This window comes from Betta splendens, chromosome 8 (genome assembly GCF_900634795.4).
Source record: "Betta splendens chromosome 8, fBetSpl5.4, whole genome shotgun sequence".
Classification (NCBI taxonomy): Eukaryota; Metazoa; Chordata; class Actinopteri; order Anabantiformes; family Osphronemidae; genus Betta; species Betta splendens.
In genome coordinates this window covers 14,144,661-14,165,702 of record NC_040888.2, presented here as the reverse complement: position 1 = coordinate 14,165,702, position 21,042 = coordinate 14,144,661, and the positions used below count along the sequence as shown (strand labels likewise).

The window sequence follows — 21,042 nt, the reverse complement described above, 5'->3', positions numbered from 1 at the left end:
ATTTTGTATATACAGTACATCTACAGTAAATCTCAGATGAATCTGAGAATTATCTGACATTTACTGAGATACACCTGAGATACAGCTGAATCAATCTAATTCCTATTTTTAGAACACACATTATGTTTTCATATTCACCGTAGTTTCTTTACACTCACTACTTAAACATGCTCCACTGTGAGCTACTTACACAGAAACGCATGTTTTTGACCTATTTTCTGCTCCAACAATTTTTGTAGACTGACAAAACGACAATAATCCCATCCTACAACTTTTATTTCCCATCTGCCTGTGTGTATCAGACCCTTTTATGAAAAGCCACAAACCTGTGTGTGTGTGTGTGTGTGTGTGTGTGTGTGTGTGTGTGTGTGTGTGTGTGTGTGTGTGTGTGTGTGTGTGTGTGTGTGTGTGTGTGTGTGTGTGTGTGTGTGTGTGGTACCAAAGTACCAGTAGTTTGATTCCAGATTCCCCCAGTCATGTGCTAAAGTGTCCTTGGGCAAGACACTGACCCCCAAGTCCCCCTGGTGTGTCCGGTTTGCCACCAGTGTATGAAGGAGAAAAAGTGTGAAAGTGCATTGAGTACACATGCAGACTAATATTACAAACTCAAACTACTTAAGACCAGCGTCTTCGACTGTTCATTTACAAGTAGCTCATAACTGTGTCAGTGGTATCTGTATTATGCTGATTATAGCACATGAAGCAGCTGTGATGCACACGTACAGTGTATTCTGCCATTTTGTCTTCCTGTTTACATTTATGTTTAGTAATCCTCCATGCTTGTACAGACATAATGAAAACAGCAGGGAAGCGCTAGTGCTCTTATTCCCAGTGGGGATCTCCCTGCCATCACCTATAAAAAGGAATCTATAATTCTTGTTCCACACTGAGCACTTCGTTGTCACATCTCGTGTGAGGGACATTAAACGTGGCAAACCTTCTTACTTACATTTCACTGTCTCCATCCATGCTCTCTCCACGGTGCACCTGCTCCATTTGGAATATTATTAATAACACAAGCATGTTGATCAGTTACAGCTACAGTTCCTGTCGTTTTAATGATCACCACCTCCATATTGACACCACTTAGGAAATGCACAGCACACACATACTGCAGCTGAGAAAATCTGTGGTGACAGACTCCCAGTGAGTTCATTACAAGTCACCCAGTGATTACCATGGGTGCATTAATCTAACTCATTCGCATGGGCTTAGTGATGCACTCATTACAGACCAACATTTAATATGACCCATGGATTCTTTACCATAAACTGTACTCTGGAGTTGCTTTTGCAGACAAATGTGCACAATCATGTGAGTATCAGCCTACATGAAGCACTTAATACTGTGGTGGGAATTAAGGGGCAAAGAGGCAGTAACAGTAAACACACTAATTAGATTGCACTACTCACTTTCACTTAGAGCAGCAAAGCTGCTCTTTGAGGATTACTTTTGATCTTTGTCTTGACATAAACCATTTTATTTAGCACAGTTTGCAGTTTTTGGCTCAGTTTAAATTATTCTCCCGAGAAGCTGGCATGAGTCACGGTTGGAAGAAATTTACATTTCTACCCTTTGTTGTTTCCTCCTGCACTGTGCGGAGGCTAAACTGATACTGATACTGAACGTAGAACTAATGGAAAAAGCAGGAGCCACCATGTGCATCTGGAAGATCGTCGGCGTTCCTTGGCCGGGATTCTCTAAGTCTCTCCTGGAGCAGCAAAAATCCAAAGCAAGTAAACTGCAGGAATGTCATGAGCTCTAGATCTATATGACTTGTCCAGCATCATCCAAATCAAAAGCAAAGTATTATGGATATTATATTCATTTTACAAAATACTTACATACACATACACATGTGTTGTATTGGACCCATATTAATCCACATTAATTTATTTTGTTGTGATTTTAAACTACACCTGTCAGGTTAATTTGGTGCTAGTGAAGCTTTACAAACAATAACATCAATAACATTCTCATTTAGATAGCTGTTAAAATCTGGCTAAACCGTCACTGTAGCACCATGGACACAGAGGCAAAACTGCCATAATAATGTAGTATGTCAGAAGAAGAGAAGAGGTGAGGGTGAACCAGAAAAAGTGAGGACAACAAAAAGAACAAACCAGAAAGAAACAGACATGACGTAAAACCTGGACAGATCGATGGAAAGAGGTCCACAATGGAAGAGTGAGAGAGACTAACTCACCCGTCTGTATCCTGGAAGTTGACGTTTACTTTCTTCGCAGAACCGAGGAGCTCTGAAATACAAAAAAAAACAAAAATGAAGCTGGTTGATTAGTGATGTAATTGTATGTCCACCATAAAAAGGTGGCAATTTTTTTTTTAATCAAACCGACAAAAAAGTTTATAAAGAAGGTTATGCAAATTTGTACTCTCAAGGCAGGGTAATAACAGGCTCGCAATAAACAGCTACGCCCTGCCAGTGATCAGATACCCTGCAGGAATAATAAGGTGGCCAAAGGAAGAGATACAGACAACAGATGTTAAGACACGAAAGCTCCTCACCATGCATGGAGGGTTCCACCCCAAATCCAGCACCCTGAGACTAAACGCTAGCCGCAAGGAAGGAGGCAGAGGACTAGTGAGCGTGAGAGCCACTATCCAGGATGAAACATCCAAGATCCATAAGTACATCAAGGATAAGGCCCCGTCAGATGACGTGCTGAGTGAATGTCTCACACAGTGGAGAACAGAGGATGAGATGCTGGAAGAGGGACCATCATGGGAGGACAAGCCCTTACACGGGATGTACCACCGGAACATAACTGAAAGGGCTGACTGAAGGACAGCACAGAGGCACTCATCCTGGCTGCACAGGAGCAGGCCCTGAGCACCAGAGCAATAGAGGCCCAGATCTACCACACCAGACAAGACACAAGGTGTAGACTGTGCAAAGAGGCCCCTGAGACAGTCCAGCACATAACTGCAGGGTGTAAGGTGCTGGCAGGGAAAGCATACATGGAACGCCATAACCAAGTGGCTGGCATAGTATACAGGAACATCTGCGCGGAGTATGGACTGGAAACCCCACGGTCAAAGTGGGAAACACCTCCCAAGGTGGTAGAGAACGAGCGAGCCAAGATCCTGTGGGACTTCCAGATCCAGACTGACAGAATGGTAATGGCGAACCAACCAGGCATTGTGGTGGTGGACAAAGAGCAGAGGAAAGCCGTAGTGGTGGATGTGGCAATACCAAGCGATGGCAACATCAGGAAAAAGGAACATGAGAAACTAGAAAAATACCAAGGGCTCAGAGAAGAACTGGAGAAGGCTTGGAAGGTGAAGGCCACAGTGGTGCCTGTGGTGATCGGAGCACTGGGTAAGCTCCCTGGCCTCTGGTAGAGGACACAAGCTTGGGAAGTGGATGAGACCACCCGCGTGGGGTGAGAAAGGAGTTTTTTTTTAATATATAACATATATTATATGTGTTAGAAAGGTTAACTAGACTAGGCTTCTTCACTGCCTGTAGGAATGTAACAAAAGTCCCACATTCTGGAGATTAGGACGTACAATGATTAGTAAAGCTGTACTGTAGGTGTCAGCATGTCACCTTTTACGTCTGTTTGGAAAAATTAGGACACTACAACCAAGGAAGGACATGCTGTTTATGCAGAAATGGCCACAGCTGTAATCTCTGAGGACCCAAACAATGATAGACAAGAGAAAAGAAAAAAAGAATTAAATGTTAAATTATTGGTCTCATCAAGTGAGAAATGATCAACACATACTGTACACCTGCAACCTGAGGTCAGAAATCTGTCCCTACGGTTCTACATGCCTTTAAGTTATATTATTTTTACCCTTAGGGTTTAGTTTTCCTGTCAGCTGATGATGCAAAACTGACCCACAGCTTAAATGAGCCTGGATCCAGTTTTGTGCCTCTCTGCCTCCCTGTCACACACACACACACACACACACACACACACACACACACACACACACACACACACACACACACACACACACACATACACACACACACACACACACACACACACACACACACACACACACACACACACACACACTCCCTCCAGGGTGCAGGAAACAGGACAGTCCCTCTATTGTAGAGGAGAGGAGACAGCTCTCAGCGCCACTGGGAAAGAAGCATTGATTTCTTAACAGACTATTTCTAGCCTCTAAATGCAGGGATTCATTCACGAACACTCTCTTCTTACAGTAACACACATGCACATATACAGATCAACTACTTTACTGTTACAGTAAGGTGATTATGGTAAGAGTAAGAAATGTTCAAAACAGGCCCTTTGCTAAGCTACTGTGGGTTCTGCTGTGCTCTGAAGCTTTCCGGTGTCACGACACAGTTCTCTAGAAAAATGGTGGCAGATTTACAAAATCTAATGTTTCATGTTTTCTCACAGACTCAATCTCATTGTATTGTAAATTAATTTTAGTTTCAATTCACAACAAAAATTATCTTGAGGCACATTACAAGTTACAGTAAGGTTTAAGACTTTACACAACTAAAACCCAACACATGCCACAGATACTCATGGCATTTTCAAATACATTTCATAAAACTTTGTTGTTCAGCAGACTACTAATCTAAATGATGTACAGCATGGATTACGGTTGTTTGCATGTCCAGTAAAGGTCAAAGCTCAGAAACAGCTAAGAGGCATGGTTGGTTTTTATTTGGAGAATGAGTGAGAATGAATGTTAGAAAAAGTTAAGTATAGCCGTGTAAATGTGAAACACAGGAAGTGAAGGTAAATTAATATCCTACGTGGTCTTCTGAAGGTACTGTACAGTCTGTTGGTTTCTCCGTTTTTGTACTCATGGCAAAATGGGCTAATTTTATGCTCATGGGACAGAAAAAGGCAACAGTGTCACTGTTTCTTAATATGCTGCCTCTTACCGTATGTAATATGTATCGTGCGGATGGCTGAGTATTGAGTTGGATGTCATTTTGTTCTAGGAAAATAAAGGATAAAAAGATTTCTTAGACTAGCTTAGCCTTAGCTGTGTGCCTTTCTCTTGAGTCCAGATGCTTTTTTCTCTCCCTCTCCTTCCTGGCAGTGAGGATGGAAAATAGTATGCTGGACTCTAGGGTTCCCTCTCAAAGTAGACCTGTTGTTTCCCATTCTCTCTGACTATTCCCTCCATCTCTTCAATACGCATTTATCTTCTCTTTCATGCAGTGTGTGTGGCACTTAAAGAATATTAACAGATCTTGAAGCAGGCTATTTCAGTTTGCATACATAAAAATGAAAAAGAGCTCTGCACGACTAATATAGTTGACCTGCGTCATCTGCCCTCCATATTTTCAGACATAAAAACTGCTAAAACACCAAAATAATGACAAAAATTAGGTAGCTGGCTTCAGAGTGAAGCAATGCAGTTTGAATTCAGTGACCTCTGCCCTCATTTTCTGACATCATTAAAGGACCTGGCTGCCCCACATCATCAAATAAGGGCAAAAGTTTTATACGAGGAGTCATATAAGGATAGAGAGGGTAACCATGGGGTCTCTGCCAAAATCATCCACTGCCTGCCAGACATACTGTATACACAGCACTGTTTATTGGCCTTCCCATACACGCACGCAGACAGCCAAAGTACGGTGTCATAAATGCGTACACACAGTCACAGGCATCTTTGCATCTAAACCAAATTTACATGCATTACATGTCACATTGTGAATGTCCTACTGGGATTAATAAAGTATCTACGGTACACTACAGTACATACTGTGCAAATGCCATTTCCATAAAGATAAATTCAGCTATGTACATTTGCAGACTGAAAGGCGTGTTTTTGGGCATGTACATGTGTATGAGTATGGCCACGGCATGAGCTTTTTAATCCTCATTTACCCTCTCTGCCTCCTCCCTCCATAGCAACACGTCCTAAGCAGGTAGCACTCAAATGTCATCTGCTCACAAGCACATACACACTCAAATGTCTGCACGCTTAGTCACCAGTATGGACCAGTATATACTGTAGCTGTGCATACATTGTGATTATATTTTTAATGAATCCGACCTATCTACTGACCTGGTATTTCGCTCATGCTGCTGTCAAACCCTCCACTATATTTAAAGCTTAAATGTCAGCCAACATTAATAATTTAGGCAGTCAGAAAGTGGGCTGATAGGTCCAGAGCAGCACTGCCGTTACTCAATGTCTTAAATGAGTCCAGCTCAGGAATGGCATGGCAGTGGGATTTGGGGTAATGTTGGTGGTAGTTTTACATCTGTTATTCTTTTCATCCAACTAATCAACACTCAGATAAAAACAGTTCATACTGGCCCCACAAAAGATGTCAGCCTCTACAGTGTAACACGATCTCAATACAATAGGCAGTATAGATGAAATGGCTACAGCAAATGGACAGGGACTCATAAAACAATCAATCAAATTAATTAAACAGAGGACTGAAGTAGATCAGTAAAATAATACAGTAAAGAAAATCAGCTGCCACTAAATAGTAAACACATTAGAAGAGAAAAACACCAAAAAAATTAAATTAGATGATTAGTCAGTATAATGATACTGTCAACATTTACCTGCTTGTGCAGATACACGTATTGCAGGCTGAATGGCTTTATTACATTTCAGTCTGTCGCAGCAGAACCCTGGGAAAATACTGATTTCATGATATTGCTGCAGTTGTTGGCGTGTATCTCTGCACACACACACACACACACACACACACACTGGGTTGAGTAAAGGCGGTTGCCAGGCAACAAGCATCCTCTGGCTCTTCTTCAAACACCCAAAATGAGTCAGACGCACATGGACTCACAAATGTACAAACACAAATACACAACTATTCAGATTGCTGTAATGTGAGCAGCAACAGTGTGAGTGTGTGACGTTCTTATGTTCATATGAATTGTTCAACACAGCATCTGCTTCCCCGTCTATCTAGACATTCAGCTGCCAGCTACATATAGTGAGCTAGCTCCAGTTCATCACTACAGTCAACACATTCATTACTGTAACTATAGAAGCCCTGTCTATCCTCCCCGCTGGCATGTTGGCAGCAAACGTTAATAATGTGTTTTAATTACTGTGGAACTCGAACTCTGCTATAAATCAAAGTAGACCAGAAGGACTATAAAGTTATTGAAAGGAAAGGCTGTGCTTTTATAATCATAGTAGAGACAACAAAACACAAACACATTACACCAACCACTAATACACCAGGGATAAACAGCAGCGTTCATGACACAAACGAGTGATTCTAATTTAGTGTGTTGTTTTGCATTATTTCCATCCAACCATGCTAAATAAATAAATTCCCATAATGGTGTAGTGATTTGTGAACTGCCAACAACTTGGCCCTACTTTAACTGTATAATTAGGTGATTTATAGCTGGAGTCAGGGCTTAGCTCTGAGCATCTCATTCAGTAAACACAACACTGACAAACTGACTGAGATGACATTTGGACATAATATGCACCTGGAATCGCAGATGTAATGGATGAAGATTATAAACATAGCTGAGAGTTTAACATACTGCATTTGAAGGCACAGGGTCACGTAGCAAACAGCAGTTTGAAAAAAAGGTCTGAAATGAGAACTTGGTTGATGTATTGGACATAAACATACGCATTATTCTTTAAAGATTGAACCAGCTAGATGATTAGAAATGACGAGCATACATCTCCCTCTCTGTCTCCCCACCCAATTGACACCAGGTCATCTCCGTTACTTGGAGTGCTGCCATGGGACAAATCTATTGATTGACAGCAGCGTTATTAGAAAGCGACAGTCAATAATTTCACACTGTCAGACTTGTTGAGCATCACGTGATGGATGCATAGCAATACACAGGGATGTAACCAAAACATGAAAAGCTCGACATGTAAACACATACACGTCAAAAAAAACACAATCACCAGCATACAAAACAATTCACAGATGCCATGAGTGTCAGAGAAGCTCAGAGGTGCAGCCAGCTGAATTAATTTTCTATAAATACATGTCTTTTTGTAGCACACACACGCAAGAGCACAAACACAAGAGAGAGAACTACTGTGAACTCCCTAACATGTGTGATCCTGACACATCTGTTTCTGAGGCGTTTGACAGCACATGGAGGATAAAAGCAAACACACGCTGGAGGAAGAAGGAGGATTTGTGTGTGTGTGTGTGTGTGTGCGAGCGTGCGTGCGTGTGTGCGTGTGTGTACCCATCGCTCTGATTCTATTACCTGATCCCACTTCTTCTGTTCTTCTTCAGAAAATGTCCTTTCTCTCTGATTTGAACAGTGGTGTCAAAACATTTGTTAAAGAACACGACGCTGCCCACTATCACGTGTGATCTAGATATACTGGATAAAACATGTCATTAATAATTCACGATTCATTTATCGACCTCTTCCGCTGGACTTTCAAGTCATTTTAACCAGCAGTGCTCTGTGGGGACGACAATGTGGGTCAGGAGGCAGCTGTTCTCTCACTTGAGTTCAGGCTGAATTAGCTCGACATAAGATGAATTTTAACACTTTTTCTCCAGCAGGATCAGTTAAAAATGTTTATTTGTCTGTAGAACTACTGTATTGTTTGTGTGTATTGTTTGTGTGTCATTGAGTTAAACTAATATAAATGTAAAAAGTAGGCTATAAGAGTAACACCACCTGATGGGTCAACACAAAAGTGATTTCATTCTAAAGATCAACAACTGTCAGACACACCATACGTCAGCATCCCTATGCTGACCACATCCACCACAACAATGAAAGCTTTTTAATGTGGGCCATTAATGTACAGTGGCTTTCCACCTTCTAAACACTTGATGTGAATATTAGACAACTTCTCATAAACAAGTTATATTGTAACTCCTACAGAGCGCTAAAACAAAGCCGCCTACACAAGGTTTTGCGGCAGCCTGCAGTGTTATTCTCTTATATGTGTGTAAAGCACTCTTCTTCTGTTTGTGTGTACAACAGTTGGGAAAGTGCACAAGACAGGGTGACAAGGAGTGATTAGTTCCAAGCTACTGATCCATTTGTTCAGCTGCACCATGCTCACACACACACAAAGACACGCACACACACAAAATGCATTGACTGGGCCTTAAGAGGCAGGTAAACAGGAAGTGGGCTGATTCAATTAACAGCGAGGAGAGTTTCCAAACAAATACAGTACCATCAGAGAGAAAGTGAGAGGCAGATAAAAAGACAAAGTAAAGATGGAAGAAGGGACAGGACTGATAGAGAAGGTGAATATGAGTTAAGCTGATCTATATTGAGCAACTGTGATGCCCTGCATTATTTCTATGTTGTTTAACTATATTATGATTATTATGGGTCATTAAGGGTTGAAGACACTGCAGTAGTTTGTGTTGTCTGTGGGGTCCGTGTATGAAGCTAAAGTATTGAAGCAGATGTGGAGCTGTACGTAATGATTCAGAAAGCATGCTACTAAACAATCTTGTGAGGTTGTGACTCTGTGTGTGTATATTACAGATTAAATCTATTTTTCTGTAATGTTTAGAGCCCACAGCATTCTAAATTGTTATTATAGGTGTGAAACAGACTGGATCGTTACAAAACAATATTTTCAAACTAATTGAACAAGGATTCAACCAACTGTGTTTGAAACCTGTTTGACTTAAAATAACCTAATTAGCTACCTCTCTGTAGCCAATAACATCTGCCAGTTTAAAAAAAGAAGGCTGCACTTGTGTACCTCTGTCTGAAATCAATGACTGTTTTGATAGTTACTTGAAATTGTGAGAGGTTCATCTGTTTTTATTGTGCCCAGCTCCAGAATGTAAAAGCCTGAGTAGTGGTAACTGTCAGAATGATGCCTTATGATGTTCGAATCAAATTAAATCTCCTTTTTCTCAGTATCTTCATTACTCAGTCTCTTATTTTCATCTTCGCAAGAACCCTGTTTTATAAATTGTGTGAGACTTTGAACAGAGAAGCATGTGGTTGCAGTAGTACAGTAGATGTGTGGTGTTCCCTTATGTGCACTGTAAGCTTTTACTAGGACTGTGGGTCTGTTTCCATTATAACCTGCTATTTATACACAGAGTGAAACTCTAACCACCGCTTTGACCACATACACTCAGCTTACCATGGGAGGCTGTCTCCATGGACACAAGAGTGCTCCACGATTGAGCTCTTGCAGAAACAGGAGCAGCGCTCCTATTATATAACCAGTGTTATCTCCAGCAGGCTGGCCCCATTGAAATTTTACCACAACCGATCACCTCACGCTGAAAGAAGCAGCGCAACAGATAAGTTGAAATAAACACATAGATGAGAGATCACAGCATCTTGTTGACCTTTGTGTGTTATCCACGCAAGCAACCAAGAGGAGGAACAAAGTGTGACTTCAAAGACTTCATGCTCACCTGCAGGATGCACACAACAATACTAACAATTTAAAATGTCCAATGATGTGGCAAAAAACTTCATTAACTGGATAATAACAAATACTTTTCAGAAACAGCAGTGACCTCTTGTGTGAAAGCGCGAGTATAACTGATTCGTCCCATGATGAGATGTCTCCTTGACTCCCACAGCAGAGGAAATGGCAGACATGTTTTAAATCATGTTCTATTAGCGAACTGAGCACTGAGTAAAACTAAAGTGCTCGAGGCACCATCTGTTTATGACTGGAATTGTACATCTACATCTCTTTCTCCAACCACTTATATTCCAACAGATCTGACAGAAAAGGTCAAAGTGTAGCTTCATCAGTAGAAAGCCAATCCAGGCCAGACTCTGCTGCCACCAGCACACACATGAAATATGTATTTTACTGTAAGAATTGATTATCACTGATCAGGAGACCTTGCACCGGGAGCTTTACTACTGTCACAAGCAGCACTGGTGCTCTATGGTCGCCTAGCAACTACCAAGGTTATCTCTGATCTGTAACAAGTTAATCAGAGCCATGGTTCAAATGCACATGGATGCAGGTGTCTGATCCATTTTGTGTGAATCACTCAATAGAAAATAAATATCTATAAAACAGTACAGTGACAATATAAAAAACACAATACACTTCACCGCTAAGCATAGAGCAACAAGGCAAAGAGAGAAACCAGCAACTCAGGGAGCAAAACACAAAGAACAACACCTACATAGAGTTGGACAGAAGTGGACAAAGAACTGACTGCAATGAAAAACTGCCAGCACACGAGTCATTACATGAGCGTCAGAGAGTCCAGGTGAATGTAATGGAAAGTGATGTAATGATGGGCGTGGTCAAGGTGAGAAACACAGTGACAGACAGAAAACATTACACGACTGTAACATTATATGAGTTGAACATCAACATGTCCATGTTAAGATGTTAAACATAAACAAATATAAAAAAACACTGGAATCTATGGAACTACTGTATGGAACACTGGAAATTATGGTTTGCAACATACTTAGTCCTCAGAGCTTGAGACAATTTATTCCAGGAGTTGCTGCTTCAAGTAGAGGTAAGTGCTACTAGCTAATTGTATGTGTGTATGTGTTGTAATATGTACATAACCAGACATGAACGCCACAACTAAGTGACCAATGCTGCCTGGGGAAGAAGAACATTACTTATAGATAGACAGACAATCTTTATGTCTTTAGCTGTTTGCTGCTTCATTTGCTGCTGCGTTTCCTTTTTTTTGGTGTCAATCCCCTCCACGCCAGTCAAACTGTCATCTCACATCTGACGCTATTTGCTTGGAGAAATGTTGACTACAATAACGTCCAAGTGCAGATACAGTACAGACGCCACTTCCAATCCCTGTATACTTAACACTGTGAGACACGCAGACGGCATGATGACACCCACACAGACAGGCGTGCACGCTCGCAGGCAGTGAGAGGCTTAAACAGGACCACAGCGCACCCCGGGGACAGTCACATGGCTCAGTGATCAATAGAGACCATGTGTCTGCTGGATAAAATTCTTTTCTTTTCGCTCTGCCTCTATTTTGACTACTTTCCCACTCTGGTCTCTCTTTCTGTCTCACTCTCTGTCTCTCTCTCCACTGCTCTTTTTCCAACACTCTATCATCTTCTTTTGATCATGCTAATGAAATGTATAGTGTCTTTCTTGAAAACTTTAACAATGATTTTGCTCCTCATACTTTAGATCTGGATTTCTGGTGTTCGATCTGGAAATTCTAGAACACAGAACACATGAACACAGAGATATACAGTAGTGGTTCACACAATTCACTTCATCACATATCATTCATTATTTATACCAAAATTTGACATACAAATACAGTTTGCTGGATATTTTTTGTGCTGAGATTCAAACTTATGCCATCTTTCAAATTCTTACTTACTTATTGCAGAGTAGTTACAGAAATAAGAAGGGTGTCTCTAACTCAAAATATTTGCTTTCTATGAGATAGTTGAATAATTGACAGTAAATCTGGGCCAGTATGTGCTAAACCCCCAGAATAGACATGCTGATCCTGCTTTACCCAGTAATTCATTCATAAGGATGAGAAAGGAAGAATTTGTGCAACGACAGCAATCCTGCTATCAGAAGCCTGATATATCGTACACTTGCCTAAATTACACAGTATACAGTAGTCCAATATCTCATCTCGATCAAGACTCAAGTTGAAAGATCTGCACAGTAGCACAAAAGCAACTGTGCTTGGCTAATGTTGGGTTAAATATCTGCCAGACTAAGGTTTCTGACTTACAAGTCACATGACACAGTGTCTGTATCACTGACTGAACTGCAGTGCACTGGATGTGACCTGTGGTTCTGGTTGTGAGAATATGAGTTGTGGCACTGAAGATGCCACTCAACTGATTTTCGAACAGAGGCTAAGCCATATCAGTAACAAGAACATTTTTTTGGTAATATGTCCTACTACTGTATTACTGTATCCACTGTACGCATAGAGTACAAACATGAACTTTAATGTGTAGCAGCATGCGTGTGATCTGTTATGTTTCCCAGTGAAATGTGGCAATGCTGGAGGAAAAAAAAATACACCACCCCCGCGACCCCCTTATCCTTAGCGTCATTGCTGTTCAACATCAACTGGGTATAATACTACCACTTGATCTTAAAAGAATGAGCAGGGGGTTAACTGCTGCCTTTGGGTTTCCCCTGTTATGGCAAGAGCAGAAATCACAGTGCTGGCAGCATACAGGAGGAAACGTCACGAGAAACAATGACACACACAATCCTTTCACTGTCACTGTACTGTGGGTGCCACCACCAGCACCTGGGGGACTTTGTTTTATAGAAAACAGAGAATGAGATCTACTGTAACACGGTGCAACAGCTGCATTCATTTTCAATAACAACAGGTAACATAGCAGCAGTAGTTGGCTGGCACATTCTGTTGCGTGTAAACAAATCTCAAACAAGACTCTAACTGGTATTACTGTTGTGGCTGGTCAAGGCGTAATTAACGTTGCATTGTTGCTTATTATATATATTCAAGTCATTTTAAGTAGCAGTATATATAACTTTCACTTTGTATAGGATTCAACACCAATCACTGTGTATGAGTGGGCTGACTGTGTCAGCCAGTAGCCGCTCCTCTGCATGGACTGAGCTACTATCTTATCAGGTACTGTTCATATAAAGATGTCTGAAAGAATATCTATACTGCATAAAAGCAGCTCCACTCTAAGCAAGCATTGTACAGTATAGAAGGGCTGGCTTTATTTTGAGAATTGAAATGACAGCCTTGTAGAAGAAGGGCATTAGACAGTACATGTGATCTTAATCAGGTGGCTAATGCGTCTATAGTATATTGATGTGTGTAAATATGGTCACAAACAGGGTAAAACCTAGTGTTGAGCTAAGCCGCTGTATCTCGACTTCAGAGAATCTCATTATCATCAGATTAAGCAGCTCCAGCGCAGAGTAGACTGTGCCTTAGTCAGTGGAATAAAGCCCACAAATACCATGTTAGCTGCAGAAACACCGACAAAGAAGCATGGCCAAGACAGGAAGTGATCCAGAGGGGACAGATTAAGATATGAGGCTCTGTTCGTCAAGCGTGGTGTCACATTTCAGCCAAAGAGCCACGCACAAACATCCACACTGAACCTGATGAGGCTCGTGATGGCAGCCAGTTGTAAATAAGAGTCTTCAGAGTCTTTCAGACTTAATTTGATTTTCACAACTTCATGGTGAGACATACAACTTTGGAGTCTGTGCTTGGTTTGTGGGGTGTGACAGTGGCCTTTGTGGCCTCTCTTTCTCTGTCTTTGTGGCAGCATTGTGATTAGTACACTAAAAAACAATAGCCTCATCGATACACAAACAGCAAAACCTCACCATCAGAGCACAGTTTCCAGCCTGTTCACCCAAAAGCCACCAAATAAGTTTTTTTCCACTCTGATAACACACTCTGACACTGAATGTACTGGAGCTACAGTACATATGCACTGTGTGTGTTTGCGAGGACGAAGCACGAAGACATGATGTTATCAGGTAAAATGGTACATGCAAACAAATGGAAACACGCCACAGTCAGAGCCTGGAGGCTATTTTGTTAACAGACCATCATTATGTCTCCTCTTTGGCTTCCGTCTTTAAAGAAGACACATGTTTGTCATTGAAGGGAGGGAGAGGGAAGCAGAAGAAGAGAGGATCAAAAGAGCAGTAAAATATGTAGGAGAAGAGCGAAAGAGGAAGATAAAGGCCTGTGAGTGAAACAACATTCAAAAGACAGACAAGGTTTTTGTGATGGGGCACTACTGGAGGGAAAATAGCTCACATGTGTAGAATGTGTACACACAGCTGTAAAAAAAAAAAAAAACATTACTGGCGCTGGCCTATTTGAAGGAGTCTACCTGAAGAGCAGGGGGCAGTGTGCTATAGTCAGTAGGTGTAGGAGCCCAAGGTGCACGGCCATGACAGGTGGATTGACAAGAACATACCATAGATACCAAACTGCTGGATATTTAAGCTCCAGGCAGCCAATATTTACATACTGTAGTCATCAAGAATTAGACAAAATTCTAATTTGTTATTCACACACACGCTAGCACATCATCATCATTCATGATTAGCACAATCACTGCAATAAAGGACACACTTGATATAAACAATCTTTAGGCATGACTCCAGTGCCTAAAAATAACTGTGTACTGAGCCTAAATGTATGTAGTTTCGTCTTATTATTATTATTATTATTATTCTCATTAAATTGTTATATTTTCATCGGTCTTTTTAATAATTGTATTACTTTATTATGACTTTATTTTTTAACTTGTTTTTGTTTAGTCATAGCTACAAGAGGCAAATATAAACAAAGTCTGTGTCACTTTGTTTCTAGCATTGGTGGGAAGAAACCAAATTAAAAACACAGCAGAAATAAGATAGTTAGAGGAGAGCTGGAAAACGGGCTGGAGGCTACAATGAGTGGCATGAAAATGAGATGAAGAAATAGTGATGGAGGTGACAAATTCATGTCTAGTGTGGCAGTAATCATAGCCAGGAAAAAGCCAGAGTCTGATTAGGAAGCAGACTCAGACGTGCAGCATTCGATGCATCAACAAACAACAACAACAACAACAACAACAACAACAACAACAACAACAACAACAACAACAACAACAACAACAACAACAACAGTTCATCCTGCTACTTTCCACTCCCATGCCCTACACACCTGTCCCCCTTTTTTCTGTCCGCTCCTCTCTGTCCCTCTATTATGAACCAGTGGCGTGGGCTCAAACTATTATGGAAAATGATGTTTGCTCGCTACATTTAGAGTGTGAGAGGAAGAAAGGAGGAGTAAAATACAGAGATATTGGAAGACAAAGATAGAGATCGAGACAAACGAGACAAAAAAATACCATGCACAACCTTTTATTTAAAGTTTGTTAGCAGTGAGTGTTAATAAAATAGGTCGAGGCGTATGTGTGTGTGTGTGTGTGTGTGTGTGTGTGTGTGTGTGTGTGTGTGTGTGTGTGTGTGTGTGTGTGTGTGTGTGTGTGTACGTGTGTGCGTGTGTGTCTGTGTGTCTGTGTGTGTGTGTGCAGCTACAGAAACTCTACAGTGAAAGGGCAAAGGCAGAGAAGAGAACCATGCCCTAGATTAGCTTTGACCTCTATCTTTCTCTCTGCCTCTTGTCCCCGATGAACCACACACACTATCCAAACCTCCCGTCGTCCTCTTGTTGCCTGAGACTGACAGTGAGCTGTTTCCCCAGTGGCATGCAAAATCCCTCGACGTGACTCATAAAGAACATCCCTCTGCTCATTACCATCGCTACTCCTCCTCCTCCCTCCTCCATGGGGTCCTCCACTAAACCTGCATTTGGCTCTCTAGCTCTCTCTTACCAGCTCTCTCTTACTCTTACTACCATGGTCTGCTGCTCTTGTCTCATCCTCTTCTCCTCTTTTTAATCTTCTCTTCAATTCTCCGGTCCTATCTCCATCCTCGCCCTGATCCCTAGCCTTTTCCATCCCCAGTTGACCTGTAAACCCCCGATTCCTCGCTCTGTTAGTTGCTGTCTCTTTCACCTGCTCTTCTCTTGTTTTTCTTGAGCAGTGTTGTGTTATCTCCTGCTTTCAGACTAGAAATGGGCAATGGAAAACAGCCAGTGGTACCATAGGTTAACCCTTTCCCCTTCCAATTACACATGCACACATGAAAAACAAACACATTATTGCAAACACCACACTACAAACAAGTAAATGTTGAATTTACAAGGAATACAGTACCCACAATAACTGTTGCTTCCCTTTCAGAGACAAAAACAAACCAAAGATTCTGACCAAAGAGTAAAAAAATTCTCAGATGTTAGATCCTTTAATTTGCAATATAACAATAACAGAAAAAGGAGGACTAATCAATAAACATTATAGAGCCATAGCCGTTACAATTACAGTACCAACCAAAAAGACTAAAGTACAGTGAGAGAACCAGTTCCTCTGGTCTATTCAATTCTGTCTGTCATCCAAACCTTTTCAATATCAGAACCCTTGCGCTATAAATTCAGTGCAGGAAGTCTACCAAAAACAGCCATGGCATTTGAGTTAGGAAACAGGAGCAGTGCAGGTAGACAGCAGTTAAATGAGCTTATAAAATCAGGTTGTGATGACGTTCTGGACAATTTGTCTGAGAGGATGGACAGGAATTCCAGAACATCATAATTGTTTTCTTACAAATAGCAGCAGCAGTTGCTGTTATTGTAGCTATACTGTAACTATAATAGCTAAATAATAAAGCTATCACTCAACCTTCACAGGTTGAGTGAAAACAGCTGTTCTGATTTAATTAATTCAGAAAGAGAGTAAAATAAATCTTACTTGAACACAAACACTGTTCACTGTTAAACCAGTTTGTGTAATGTGTGTATCACTCCCGCAACCCTGTGCAAGGGCTCATCTTGAGTAGAAATGCAAGCCCTAGGCTTGCTACTTGATAAGCCATGATCATTGGTTTCAGGGGTCGGTGAACAGTCAATCAGCCAAATATAAGGACAAACAGATTAAACACACACACGCTGTACAAATGCACATTTCTCTCCATGTGACATGGATATGAGTGTTCCCTGAACTATCGTGTCGAATTCAGCAGAGACGGACATTCAAATCTAAATCCTAATATAGCTCATAAACCAGGCTGGCTGTGCTGATTTAATACAGAGTCTCTCACTCTCTCTCTCTTTGTGCTGTGTGTTTATGTGGATGCTGTAGTTACACTATATCTCTAATTATTCTGCAGATCAATTACCCAGCAGTAAATTACCCTGCAACTAAACTCATCATTATCAAAAACATAAACTACAGCAGAGAGTGAGTGATGTATATGCAGCAGAACTGTGTATGTCTTTGCATATTGATTCTTGAAGCATTAAAATAATCAAATACTTCATTATTACTTTACAGTTGAGTGGCAAGTTTTAATCTTGTAAACAGGCTGCCATTAGAAAATTACAGAATGGAGGATGTGGCCCAAATTTGTGTTACAACCCAGTATACTGTATATATGCAAAATCTGGTTGACCTGGGTCACATTTCACAGACGCTACAGTAAAATGTATGAATGTGATGAGTTAGTCTATAAGGTAACTTCTACTCCAAATCTATCGTCTTTATACTGTATTATTTATTGCTATATTATTTCTGTGAAAGCTTCTTTGTGGTGATAACTGACCTGATTTTAATAATACAAAAATAACATTTTAGGTCTAAAAGATACGTCTTAAAATAGCGAAACTCCGGTGTTAAAATTAACAGAAATGATGAAGTGAGAGAAAGAGGAGGACTAAGCTTGAGAAGGCTTTGATGAGCAGAATGGTGCATCCTTCTCTCTTCTCCTAATAGAGAATGCCCAAAGAGACAATCTAACTGATGTGTACAGTATGTGTGTATATCTGTGCACTGTGGTCACAAACACAGCAAGGACCTGGTATGGATCGACTCTAGTGCATGACTGGTACACACAAGGCTATTTCTGTCTCAATGCTGGGAAACACGGACACAAATGGACAGATTAAGATTGAAGGAATGAAAAGAGGGAGAACGTCCTGATGGCAGCAGAGCAGAATAGGAGATTCAAGTGTTCTCACTGATAGACTAAACATTGATCCTATACAGTAATGTAGCTGTTATATGTAGTATTTAATGTTATTAGCTCGTGATAAGGGAGTTATTATTAGGGAAAACTAGATTGAACACTAAGGAGACTGACATTCTCATACACACTGAAAAAGCAATGTGCACTGATAAACTGTGAACTGTGCCCTATTAGGTGAAGTTTCAAACTAAAAATATCAGAAGCAGCCCTTGAAAGCCCAAATCGACCAGACTCTCACTGTATTTCACTGTCTAAAGTACAACATTTAGTTATCACACTGGTGTGGTTAGCAGCGTGATGCTGCTCTGTTTTGTCAAGTAAACCCAATGCGGCGAGACTCTGGCCAGTGACTACAGGCTTTCAAAATGACACATCTGTGTAGCGTTTTATTGACAAAAGCTTAACAGCAGCAGAAAAACGGCATCAACGTAGTATCATGGTAAGAGATGAGTAAAAGGCACCGTGGAGCACATTGATGGCCATTGTCAAGCTATCAAATAAAGGCAAGTGGCTGCAGGTCACGGGAAAGCAGACTTTTACAGTCCAGCCCCTTCACACACCCGTGCTACGTAGAGATATATGGGATGTCTGTCAGTGCCCAATGTATTTCATCCACTTGTATGTAGTCATCCATCCATCTTGGGTAATGTAAAAACGGCATTTACTGTGTTTACAGTGATCCTGTTGTGGTACAGACACAGCACTGGCAGTGCCTAGGGCTCAGGGCAGAGGGAGTCAATCTGTCTCAAGCCGCTGCTGATCTCAAAATGTTTGGTTAAATAAGTTTCTTTATTCTGTGTTTGTAAGGACGACAAACCTCTAACATTGTTGTTCAATTTAAAATCAGTGTTCACCTACAGTACAGTACTAAGTAAACTGCAGATCTCCTCTCTGTTTTGGGTGTTCATAATAGCGTTATGCCCAAGCACAGAAAGTGTCTTGGCACTTGTTATCAGGACCAAATTAATTCAGCTCTTCATACATGTACTGTAGGAAAGCATGAAGTTATTAAAAGCAAATACTTCCGTCATGTGCCATTCATTTGTAGGAAATTTGTCTTCCTCTCTACCTACACCTTGGTTCCAATGTTACCACTAATTTACTGAGAGGTAAGGGCAGTTTATTAAAATTTATATACAGGTATGTTTATCTCAGCACAATCAAGTAATAAGTAATAAGGCAAAAAGGTTCCTCAGGATCCTCACTCGGTAAATAAAGTAAAATGGTATGGTGGGCAGGGCTTCCTGTGCCCAGCAGTCATCATTGCATTACACAGAATAGGATAGGTTTACAATCACAGGAAGCCAGTCCCACAGACACAGAACCACCGAGCCTTACTGATCTAAGGCTGGTCCAACAGACCTTAATATAAACATACTCTACATTTTACTTTAGCTTTTATTGAAACTTTAAAATGTGGATGTTCATGAATATAAAAAAACTATGATAATGACAACACAACCTCTTAGTTTGGGCAGGGTTTGACAGCATTCTTAATAGGCATTGTGCTAATAGGCATTGTATGTAATACTAATGTAAAGTTAAAGGACATGAAATATCTTGGTAAGGACATTCATATTTCTAGTGGAGGAGAGTGGAGGAGTGGAGAGAAGGGGTTGGTGGAGAATGTGAAGTCTTCTGAAGCATGTAGAAAACTGATATGATGCAGCGTCAGCAGCAGCCACTTCATTTACTACAATAAATTAACCCTCAGATGTAGTTACACGGTGAGTGAAACAATTACGAGCCGCGGTTGGTGTTTCTCGTTGAGGTCTTCCAGGGGACAATCATTTCAGTTAGTACATGTTGGATGATGAAGCAGAACGTAACACTTGAAGGGATTGGTAAAGAGTAGTGGCAATGGGATACACTGTAAAAAATGCTTTTTAGAGGACAAATCTTTTGAATTCCACATTTTAGATAATGTTGTGTCAGCTGGCCAACATACCTCCATCCATCCATTTTCTAAACCGCTTACTCCCTAATGCGGGGTCACAGGGGTGCTGGAGCCTAACCCAGCTGACTATGGGTGAGAGGTACACCCTGGATGGGTCGCCAGTCCATGCAGGGCAACACATAGACAGACAACCATTCACACACTCACACCTACGGGCAATGGAGAGAGTCCAATGAACCTAATCCACGTCTTTGGACTGCGGGAGGAAGCTGGGGAACCCGGAGAGAACCCAACGGGGAGAACGTGCAAAGAGGCCCGCCCCCAGGAATCGAACTCAGAACCTTCAAGCTGTGAGGCGGCAGTGCTACCCACCGCACCAGACCAAGATGTTTATGTCAGGAGCTAGTGGAATTAAGAAACAAGTTAACTTTATAGGAAATGTAAGTTTTCACTGTCAGACCCACTATGTGGGTCTTTCTTATGCATTATCCGTTATTAGTACTGTACAGTTTATTGAACTTAACTATATCGTGAGCACAGAGAAAATGTTAAAAGACATTTGAAGTTATTTTCACATCTTAATTAGGCAGTTATAAAATTAAGAAAAGTAGTTTTTTATGAAAATT

The 21,042-nt window shown here is 41.1% G+C and overlaps 1 protein-coding gene across 7 annotated transcripts in view; it reads right to left on the bottom strand.

The window, feature by feature from the left end:
- Positions 1-21,042, bottom strand: part of caskin1 (CASK interacting protein 1) — a 64,975-nt gene that overhangs the window by 26,807 nt on the left and 17,126 nt on the right. For all 7 annotated transcript variants that reach the window (XM_029157733.3, XM_029157734.3, XM_029157736.3 and 4 more), the window contains exon 2: positions 2,207-2,258. In XM_029157733.3, the coding sequence (XP_029013566.1) occupies positions 2,207-2,258 (52 nt within the window). The remainder of the gene's footprint in view (positions 1-2,206; positions 2,259-21,042) is intronic.